The sequence below is a fragment of the Otolemur garnettii genome, unplaced genomic scaffold (genome assembly GCF_000181295.1).
Source record: "Otolemur garnettii isolate 467f Iridium unplaced genomic scaffold, OtoGar3 scaffold00037, whole genome shotgun sequence".
Lineage (NCBI taxonomy): Eukaryota > Metazoa > Chordata > Mammalia > Primates > Galagidae > Otolemur > Otolemur garnettii.
Window position 1 is genome coordinate 10,712,143 of NW_003852432.1, and position 11,879 is coordinate 10,724,021.

Consider the following 11,879-nt stretch of genomic DNA (forward strand, 5'->3'; position numbering starts at 1 on the left):
GTCATTTTAACATATTTACCTAGTAGGTACCTCTAGGGTAGTAAATAAAATTTAAGGCAAGATTATTCAAGGCAGCCCAGAGGAAGTGCTATTGATAGGAGCAACAATTAACAGGATAGTTGAATATATTTGGTTTTAAAATACATTAAAAACTGGTAGAACTGTAAAAAAGTAGTAGAAAATCCATAATCATGTTTGAAGACTTTATTATAAGGCCAAGAGTTCAAGACAAGCCTGAGCAACATAGTGAGATCCTGTCTCTTTACAAAATAGAAAAGTTTTCTATCTATCTACAGATGTGACTCACATCTGTAGTTCTAGCTATTTGAGAAGTAGAGGCAGGAGGATCACTTGATTCTAGGAGTTTGAAGCTACAGTAAGCTGTGATCATACTACTGTATTCCAGCCTATGTGACAGACAAGATCCTGTCTAGAAAAATAACAAAGAAAAAGAAATAGATGTTGGATTTTATAAAATATTTGTTTTGCATTTATTAAGATAATTATATATATTTTTTCTTTTTTAGTTTCATATGATGTGTTACAGTGATTGAGTTTTCAAATATAAACCAGCCTTGCATTTTTAGGATAGCTGCACTTGGTCATATATTAACCTCTCTATGTGATTAGATTCTATTTGCCAAAATTTGTTCAGAACTTTGCATCTACGATTAATGGATTTTATTTGTCTATAGGTTTCTTGTAAGGTATGTCTGGTTTTAATAAAAGAGTAATTTTTGTTTCACAAAATGAATTGAGAGGCATTCTCTTCTTCTTAATTTACTGAGAAGACTTTGTGTAGAATTGGTATTGATACAGAAAAAAATTAATTTTTTAAAAATAAATCTAGAGCTGTTCAGGTTATTTCTTTCTTCTTGAGTGTGAACCTTGGTAGTTTGTGTCTTTTGAAAAATTTGTCCATTTCATCTAAATTGTCTAATGTATTAGCATAAATTTGTTCTTAATATTTCCTTATACTTAAAGTTTAAAATCTAGAAAATCTGTGTTGATTTTCCCTGTCTTGTTCCCAACACTGGTGATTTGTATTTCCTCTCTTTTTTTCCTCATCGGTCTGGCTAGAGGTTTGTCAGTTATGCTGACTTTCTTCTCTCAGTAAGGATCTGAATAATGTGAGGGAGTTAGCAACATGAAAGGCTGGGGAAAGGTGGAGGGAGTAGCAAAAGGAAGTTTCTACAAAAGGAAGAAAAAAAATCTCTTAAGAGTAGAAGCGTGGAGAACAGTTACGAGGACCTTATAATAACACAAATCTGAGAAGGATGAGATTGGTTTGGACTATTCCAGTGACTAACAAGGTACTGAGTAGTGGGCAAATACTATTATGAAGGGAGAGCCAGTAGGACCTGCTGATGGTTTGTACATGGAGCGATAGAGAGGAGTCCTGAATGATGCCTAATCTTAGGTGTGCCTCCTTAATGAGAGGAAAAATTGAAAGGAGCAGATTTGATCTATTGTGTGGGGAAAGAGAAGTGGCAAAGAGACATCAAGAGATTTGATTTAGATGTGGTAATATATTTGGTTAATTGATTCAAATCATTTTTTTCTGTGTGTGTGTGTGTGTGTGTGTTTAGACAGGGTCTCTCTCTGTTGGCCTAGCTTGAGTACAGTGGTGTCATCCTAACTCACTGCAGCCTCTAAATCCTGGGATCAAGTGATCTCTGTCTCAGCCTCCCTAGTAGCTGGGACTATAGGCGTATGCCACTGTGTTTGGCTAATTTTTCTATTTTTAGGTTCTTGCTCTTGCTTATGCTGGTCTCAAATTCCAGGACTCAAGCTATTCTCCTGCCTTGGCCTCCCAGAGTGCTAAGATTGCAGATGTGACTTGCTGCACCTGGCTCTTGTTCTGTACATTTTAATGTTTGCTGAAGTTATCCAGGAAATTCAGTCTTTGCCTGGTAAAGATTGCCTATCTAATGAAGCCACTAAGTGAGAGATATTCAAAGTAGAAGAGGTTTGCAGCTATATTAGCATGTAATTACAAATAAAACATTCAAAATTATGCTAGGAAAGAAAAGAAAGAGATAAATGTGTGGATTATGTTAATAAAAACATTGGTGTCAAGTGATCACATTCAGGACATACCTTATGAGAGAAATCATCTGTTAGGCAGGTAATGTAGGTACTGTGTGTAATATCAATAACCAACTTAAACTTCTTTATGAGATCAAATTATTTACTTTGTTGTTTTTATTTTTAAAGTTCTTTCTGTATAAATCAGATATTGAGGGCCACTCAAGAAAATTGGGCTCAGAATCTCAAACATCCTTTAAAATACCCCATGTTATGTTCTGCCCAAATAAAACTGATAGAATCTGGCGTCCTTTAGAATAAACAGGGCCCGAAGCTGACTAACTTCCAAAAGGAGACGGATCAAATCTCTAAGTTTGGAAAATGATAAAACTAGAGACAAACCACTATGCTCTCCCAGAAGATACTCTTGGAGAATATTAGGTAAAAGTAGAATTATAACAGAACACATTAAGAAAAGAGAAAGTTTTAAAATCTATATTTTTATTTTGGTAAAGTGCAAAATAAAATGTAGTGAGCATTTCATACTAGCAGATCTTGTGAGGTCAGGGGTCTTATTTGTGTCATTCCTCACTATATTCCCAGCACAAGCATAGTGTGGGTACTCTGATAATTTTCTAGACGAATGCATACATTATGGGTGGCTTATTTAGTGATTTTGAAAATACATTTCTTCACTAGAGGGTGCTATGTAAGCATTCAGTACTTCAAAAGTGTTAGCCTCTTTCACATTTACTTACTGACAGAGAGATTGGATTTTTAAATCGCTTGCTTTATTAAAAGCTTTCTTTTCTTTTTTGTTTTCAAAGCAGTACTTAGTGGTATTGTTTGTAGTTACATTGATAAAATTGGGTAGTTGTTAATGGCAGCACTAACACAGATGTTTCTTTTCTTCCTCCTCCTCAGGAGACTTATGACTCCAATCATGTATGCTGCCCGGGATGGTCACCCTCAGGTCGTTGCTCTCCTCGTTGCTCATGGAGCAGAAGTTAATACCCAGGATGAGAATGGCTACACTGTGAGAAACACATAACGCTCCTTTTTATTTCTATGACATTGTTACTCATTATTATCAGTAATAAGTACAGAAGGACTGGTGCTTAATTGCTGTTTGGTGGGAAAAAAGAAAGCAATAGCTGAAATAGAAACAAAAAGGTAAATTGACTCTCTTAGTCCTTACATAAGAAATACAACAAAACCTGGGCTCTAAAATATACATAAGAGTTCTTTTTTTGAATTGAAAACACTTCAGTGATTGGCAGATAAATCATTTTCTTCCATAACATCAGGCAACTATGTAAACATTGTTTGGATTTATAAAATCAGTGAGCCCTGCAGTCTGCTTTGCAAATACAACTTCGGAAATATGTTTACATTGTGAAATGAAGAGATTGCATCATTCCATTAATTAGCTATGTTCTCCTTTTTTTTATTGTACCATAAATACAAAGTTGAAAACTTTTGTATCTGTCTCACATATACTCCTTTTCTTTAAACAATCTTCTGTTTTCCCCACTTACAGGCTTTAACATGGGCAGCGCGTCAGGGTCATAAAAATGTAGTTTTGAAGTTGCTTGAACTTGGAGCTAATAAAATGCTACAAACCAAAGATGGAAAGATACCAAGCGAAATTGCAAAAAGAAATAAACATCTTGAGGTATCCTTCTATATATTGAACTAACTTTTCTGTAACATGTTACATTATAATTTGTAGAACTTCTGTATTTTTTTTAGAATTTACAAGTATTATAGTAATGTATCTGGCTATTATTGAATGTTTACATACATATTTTTCTTCCAACTAAGTAATAAAAACTTTATTTTGCTAGAGTGTTCATCTTCTATTAAAACCAGAGGCACTTTATAATATGGTAATTTAAAAGCTATGTAATAGGTTAATAAAATTTTATTTTAGTCCTAGGAATAAAATTATAATGGATAAACATTTCAAACTGATCCAGAATTTTAAAAGTTAATTAGCATATTGAGAAAGCTTATAAAGTATCAAAATGATACATTGAACATGTATTTAAAACATTATTTTGTGATTTTAATTTATAAATAGTAGACAACCTTAAATCAGCAATATTTACTCCTAGATGTGTGACATAGTAGTTATATAATAAAGTGATGATATACTTGGGAATATGATCCACTGTCATTTAGATGTCAAACTCAGTAATAAATATTAACATACTCTAAATAACTTTTATTGATACAAACTTTTTTGGACTGAATATTAAAGTTTTAACCATAAGTCTGTAATTTCTAAGCAGGGAAGCTTAGAAATTGTAAACCTAGGTTATTTAGTTTAAGAGTTTGTAACATCAAGGTTCTGAATTTTAAAGCAAGTGAAATTCCAAAGGTTTCATCATATAATCATCAGAGAATGCCACTTTTACTGTATGAAAAGTAATTTCCTTTGATTTTTAAAGCAATATGATAAGGTGCCTGTCATTTTACAAATATTATTTTAATGTTTCCAAAATTATTCTAGAGTAAATGCTAATCATTATAATACCTTGTAAAACTTCAAAAACATTACCGTTGTTTCCTAAGCTTTGAAAATTTGAAAATAATTTATAGCATTATTAAATTTAGAATAGATGACTCCAAATTTGACATGAGAAATTTAGATCAAAAGGTATTTTGAGTCATAAATTATTTCTTCTTGTATATTAGCTGATTACATATGATTAACGTGACTTTCTAAGATGTTAGATTTTAAAAATAAGGAATTTCCAAACTCTGAGATGTACAGTTGGAATTTGTGTACATTTAGTCATGCTTATTACATTTGTCCCACTTAGCAATATGTTTAAAGTTCCTTAGTACTTAGTCTGAGCCATTTATCAACATGGAATTTTTAGTTTTGTCTTATATTTTACCAAGATATTATTAATACTATCTTCCTTTAATTTTGACAATTTTTAATTAGATGTATTTCTTTTTGCTTTTTGGTTATTTTTTTCAGGGCAAGGAAGCATTTACTTATTATTCCAATTACCCTAATTTGACTATATCACATGTACCCCAGAATTATGTACAACTATGATATATTGATTTTTTTTTTAAGTTTTCAGTGTGGGAAGTTACAAAAATTCTGTTTCTCTTGCCTTGTTAAAATGTCTTTTGTAGATATAAAATAGTCCTGTGTTCAGTTTCTTTTAAATTAAGTGATAGGATATAATGTTAACTATACTTGAATGGCTTGTTAAATTTTTTCAGATCTTCAATTTCCTTTCTTTGACTTTAAATCCATTGGAAGGAAATCTTCAACAGCTAACAAAAGAAGAGACCATTTGTAAACTATTGACAACAGAGTCTGATAAAGAAAAGGATCACTTGTTTAGGTAATATAACATGTTTCAGTCCAACAGAATATGTACAAATAAGAAAAATTAATGCATGTTTTTATTACTTGTAGCAAATATGGTGACTTATTTAAAATGTCATATTTTAAACTTTTATAAGCATTCAAATGTCATTTAGAAATGTATGGATTTCAAGTGCTCTGTTTTTCAAAATTTTAGAATATTTTTATATGTATTAATACTACTAATAATAGCTTTGACTTTAAATGTGAACTTTAAGTAAAATATCATGAATAAAATTAATTTTTAAAGGTTCTAAGATTATATTTATGTTACCATTCAAACAGTACTATATCTTTTTAATTCTTTTTATCCATTTCTAATTTTATAAGCTAAAATTAATAATATATATTTTCCCTGAACACTGTTTAGTACATGCCAAAAACCATTTTATACTTAATAGCATTGAAGCTTGTTATTTAATTTTTACTTAAGGCAATTAAGGAGATTGCTATGTACAAAGACTGTACTAGGAATACATATTGGTGAATATTTTCACACTTGGGAAAGATGAGCTACCTTTTATCATCACCATTTTCTCTATACATTTCCATCAAGAAACCTTACTCATTTGTGTGATATAGCATAGGTCTAGTGTGAAATTGCAAATGCATTCTACATGGATTCATAGTTTTATTCTCATTCTCTTTCTGAAATATAAATATATATTCATTGTGCATTTATAGTCTGTTCTGAAATTAACATTGCTATAAATGTATATAGTTCATATACAGCTTTTGGAGATCTGGAAATATTTTTACATGGTCTTGGACTTGAACACATGACAGATTTATTAAAGGTACGAATTTATATAACCTACAATGAGTAATGTATTAAATGTTTATTTGTTGATTAATATAATATTAAATATTACTTCAGAAGCATATCTATGAACAAATGCCAATTCATTTTTTCTGTAATTTATAATATATCCTGTTTTAAACTTGTAATATGTATTTTTAAAAATTATTATTCTAGAAATTTACATAAATTAGAATCTGACTATATAAAATAGCTTTTACCCACTGCCTCATCCCTCCATACACCTAAGCCATTCGTGTTTGTAGTTGCTGATCTTCCTGCTAGAATATAGAAGAAGCATTATTCTAATTGTGATACCTGGTATCAGATTCTTGCTGTATTATTAATTTACTGAAATATGTTAGCTAAATGTATTTTTTAATAAGGATAATGATAGCTAGTATAGGGTTGTCATGAAGGTTAAATTAAATGAGATTATATGCCAAGCACTAAGTTTTTTAAGCGTACATTATGGAATTTGAGTAGATGACAAATACTATCAGCTAGATGGGGATACGAAAGTGGTAAAACATTATTTAAGATAGACATCTCTTAGGAGTATGCACATTCTGTTCAAATATAGTGGACCCTTTGCAAATTGACCACCCAACAGAGTATAAAAAACTGGTCAGCATACAGAGGTGGTCAACCTAAGAAACTAGGCCTACGTGCTAAATATATATATGTGGTGTATGTCTGGTCTGTGGAAATTAGGTCAACCTAAAAGGTAATCAGTGTAGAGAGGTAGTCAACTATGGAAGTTCTACTATCTTTCAGAGTTGGATTTCAGTGTACAATCCTAAAATTTCTATTAGAAAATGGTATTTTTACTCAAAAATTACTATTTTTTCCTAATAGAAATTTCAGGATGGTTTAATGTGATAGTCAGAAATGTGAAATATTCATAAAATATTTCTGTCAGATTTTATAGAATGCTTTCCTTTTATGTGTGTAAATATGAATTGTAGTCATTTTATTTGAGACTAGAAACTAGCTGCTTATACTTTTTTACACAAACATAGGGATATGTGATACTCCTGTCTACTCATTTCTATAAATCTATTTGTACATATGCATCCCCTTTAGAAAGTTGGAAGGTGTTAGGAGTAGAGCATGTATAACTGGCTAACTTGTGTACACTTGTCTAATTCCTCTTCTACTATTTTATTCATGTGGAAAGGTGAAATTTTTTCCCTTTTCTACAGGAAAAGGATATAACTTTAAGACACCTTTTGACTATGAGGAAAGATGAATTTACAAAGGTTAGTACCAAGTTCAAAAACTCCAGATAATATTTTTTGATGGTTTCTAAATTGTAGATATTTTAATTTTTTATTTTAAAAATCCTAGGACTACAGAATATGATTAATCTTTTGCTAAGTTCTTGATTAGATATGATTGTGGATAAAGTCTGTATCATAGCATTAAGTCACTTTAAAAGCATTTAAAGACTTAAAGTTTTAGTTTTTTCTTCAGATTGTCATGACATCTCAACTAAAATTGGTTATTCATTTCCAAATGTGAAATAGATTTGTAAAATAGGCTACCTAGATATGAAATATTTTTTAAAAATACAGGTATCCATGGAATTCATGCGCTTTATGTGTCTGCCTTTCTCAGAACTAACAAGACCTATTATTTTGCCATCTAGTATTAAATAACCAATAACTGGGAAGTATCAGAGGTACTTTGATAAATAGGATATGTAAAAAGCAGTGATGTTGCTGTATAAACACAAGTTTCAGTTGGAAACTTGCTAAAAATCATGTATGCATAAAGAAAATTTAGTTGTAATACGGAGAGCTAATTTCCACTTACTGCTGATAATATTTTAAATAGTATTTCAATAGCAAATTGTTTTATTATGTTTTTGGAAGACTATATATTTACATCTAGTCATTTTTTCAGAGTCTATATCAATTGTTGTACACTGCAAAAAAAGAAATTGACTGTAGTCACCATGTAGCTGAATATTTGAATGCTGTAACTAACCTTGTCAATCAGTTATGTTTTAGTATACATGTTCCACATGCATCTATTTTTTTCAAGATGTGAATTTATCAAGTAACAAAAAATCTTTAGTAATTTTGAAAATTAAATTATTTAAGTATAACTACCTTATTGTACTTTAAAATTATTTCTCCTTAGAATGGAATTAATGATAAAGATCAGCAGAAAATTCTGTCTGCTCTTAAAGAACTAGAGGTAGAAGAAATAAAATTTGGAGAATTACCTGAAGTGGCAAAGTTGGAAATCAGGTAAAACTGACTTACTGGTTTACATTAATAATTGTTCACAACCAAATATTCTTTTTAAGTATAATTTGATCATGTCTGAGTCATTCTACTTGATACCATCTTTTTTTCAAGAAATAGATTTTGTAATATACTGAGTTCCAAAATGAGATGCACTTTATAAAGTCAATTTTTAGGAAGTCATTGACCAAACCAAGGAGCAAAGCAATGCATCTAAGTTTATAAAAGTTATTATTCACTAGGTTTCTTTTTATATTTTTGTGTAGTTTGGGTACCAGGGTAAAATACTGGCCTCACAAAATGAGGAAATGTTCCTCCTTTATTTTCTGAAAGAGATTGTATAGAATTGGTGTTAATTATTCTTTAAATAATTTGTGGATTTCTTCATTGAATCCATCTGAGTATGGGGATTTGGGGGAGCTCTTAAAAAACAGGTATAAATTTTTAATGGTATTTGAACAGTATTCAAGTTCTCTCTCTCTTATTTTGGCTGAATTTGGATAATTTGTGGTTTTAAGGACTCGTTCATTTTTTTTTCTAAGTTGTCAAATTTGCAAGCATAAGGCTCTTCTCAGTATTTCCTGTTATCTTTTATTTGCTATGGGATCTGTTGTATAATAGTATCCCATTTCATTCATCATATTGGTGATTTTTTCTTCTCTATCAGTTTATCTTACTAGAGGTGTGTCAATTTTTTTCACAGTGTCTGCCCTGCTTTTTGTTTCAGTAACTTTTCATTATTGTTTTTGTTTTTAATTTCATTGATTTCTGCTGCTATCCTTATTGTTTCCTTCTTTCTGCTTGCTGTGAATTTATTTTGCTCTTTAACTCCTTGAGGTAGAAGTATAGATTATTTGCAAGATTTTTTTTCCTTATATAAGCAGTTAGTCTTACACATTTCTCTTTTAGCACTGCTTTAGCTGCATTCCACAATGTGGGGGGTGGGGGGAACAGGGTCTCATTTTGTCACCCAGGCTGGAGTGCAGTGTTGTTATCACAGCTCACTGCAGCTCAACAACTAGCTCATTAGACAAAAGTGATCCTCCTGCCTCAGCCTCTTGAGTATGTGGGACTATAGGCCTGCACCCCCACACCTGACTCATTTTTCTATTTTTTATAGAGACAGAATATCACTGTGTTGCTTAGGCTGGCCTCAAACTCCTGGCTTCAAAGTGATCCTCCTGTCTTGGCCTCTGAAAATGCTGGGATTATAGGTGTGAGCCACAGTACCTGGCTGCATCCCACGAATTTTTATATGTTGTGTGGTCATTTTCACTCACCTGAATGTATATTTTTATTTTCTTTGAGACTTCCTCTATGACTTATGGGTTATCTAAATAACAGATATTAGATGGCATTTAATTTCTACATATTTGGAGATTTTCTTATTGGCTTTCTGTTGTTGAATTCTAGTTTGATTCCATTTTGGTCAGAGAAAATATTCTGATTTCAAGGACTCACTAGCTCCATGTGACTGGTGGCTAAATGGAGACTCAAGATTGATTTTAAAGATTTTGACAGGTTGAAACAAATCCTCCAAAACTTAATAGGATTAAATTTAATAAGACTAAATGGAGAGTGTAAGATTAAGAAAATTACTATAGGATGGATGAGACCTAACTTAATACTCCTGAAGAATCACTAAGCCTTTTAGTTGATTATTAACTCAGTTTAAGATTATAGTATCATGAGCCTAGCTGTGAAAAGCTAGCACTCTTTTAGACTGCATAAATAGAAATACAGTGTTCAGAACAAAGTAATAGTTTCATTGTACTTAATACTTATAGCTAGATTTTTTACTTATGAATGGAATTTAAACAATGGATAAAATAGAAAAACTGTAAGACCTCTTATGCTTTTTAGAATATATGATTATCTAGTAATTTTAAAAATATTTTTGTATATAGACATCCTCTATAATAAAAACAACTGTATTTTAGGATCCTAAATCACTCATAACGATTGTTTTCTTTCCACCAACTAGGTAATTAGGTAATTATGAACTTCCTTATTTAGCAATACCACCTGATAACCAGCCTCTGAAATTTTCTTTATTTTATGGTAGCTTTTAAAGATTTATATACCAAATATGTTTTCCTTCACCTTCAACGTCTAATTACATCTTACCCTTATTTGCCTATATAAGTTTCTCTTAACCCATTCTTTCTGTGTATGTATAGTTTTAGCTTTTTTTCTTCCAAAATATAGTCTCACTCTGTTGCCCAGGCTGGAATACAGTGGCCTCATCACACAGCTCACTGCATCTTTGAACTTCTGGACTCAAGCAATCCTCCTGGCGCTATAGCCTCCTGAGTAGCTGAGACTACAGGCACACATTACCACACTTAGCTGATTTTTCTGTTTTTTGGTAGAGATAAGATCTCACTCTTGCTCAGGCTGGTCTTAAATTGACCTCAAGTGATCCTCCTGCATGGGCTTCCCAGAGTGTGAGGGTTGTAGGCATGAGCCACCATACCTAACTCTGTTTGTTCTTTAATGCTTAGGGAACTGGCTTCCCTTCTACCTTTTGGCTTCATAAGAGTCAAAAAGTAACCGTTGCATAGGGAATAAATACAGGATTAATGTCTGTGCAGAGGACAAATAAAATTTTTTGCCTCTAGAGCTTTACATGTAACATGCAAGTTACCTGTACAAATTCCTCACAAATATTTTCCCACTACCAGTAGGGGCCGCTGTGTGCACTGCCCCGAAAAGCTGGGGGGCGGGGGGGAATGGTGATGATGGTAGCAGTGGAGACGATGCTTATGCGATTTTACCATCCCAGAGTAATTTCCAAATAGTATTTATTTGCAAAGTTAATAATATCTATAACCACGAATAAAACTCATCTATTCCTGCATTATTTCATCTTACATTTAAATAAGTCTTTACAAAGAATATAGGCTGAAGATGTAATTACTACTTGTTTCACTATTATTTGGCCATCAGGAAAGAAATACATACCACTATATGTAGCACAAATCCTCTTTTTTTTTCTTATTTTTCAAGAATTACACAAAACCAGAGAGGGATATTATTTAAAATTCGAACTACTGTACCCTAACAGTGCCGGCATTACAATAGCAATCTGAATCTTACTACTGAAAGAAATGTGCAAAATAGCTCAGTCTTCTAAATTCTTTCAGACTTTCCAGAGTGAAAATTTAATGTAAAATGTTGCTAAGATCTGCTGACAGTTTAGTTGGCTTTTCTGTAATACAGGGATAAATAAAGATACCTCTCAGGTTATAATAGAAATCTGTTTTAAATTATACCGGTCAGAATTAGATGCCACATTAGAATCAAGGATAGCTCCTGTGTAAAAATGCACAGCCAGTTAGTTTAGTCATTTTTGAAAATAGTTCTTTATCCTCATATGCACATTCTTTTCAAATTTGTACTT

At 31.8% G+C, this 11,879-nt stretch overlaps 1 protein-coding gene across 2 annotated transcripts in view; it reads left to right on the forward strand.

The window, feature by feature from the left end:
• The window catches only part of ASZ1 (ankyrin repeat, SAM and basic leucine zipper domain containing 1), a 53,585-nt gene that overhangs the window by 30,815 nt on the left and 10,891 nt on the right, over window positions 1-11,879 (forward strand). Inside the window, exons 5-10 of one of the 2 annotated variants that reach the window (XM_003789792.2) lie at window positions 2,953-3,064; window positions 3,569-3,703; window positions 5,275-5,399; window positions 6,144-6,219; window positions 7,427-7,483; window positions 8,370-8,479. In XM_003789792.2, the coding sequence (XP_003789840.1) occupies window positions 2,953-3,064; window positions 3,569-3,703; window positions 5,275-5,399; window positions 6,144-6,219; window positions 7,427-7,483; window positions 8,370-8,479 (615 nt within the window). The remainder of the gene's footprint in view (window positions 1-2,952; window positions 3,065-3,568; window positions 3,704-5,274; window positions 5,400-6,143; window positions 6,220-7,426; window positions 7,484-8,369; window positions 8,480-11,879) is intronic. The other variant, XM_012805141.1, reaches the window with a different exon arrangement.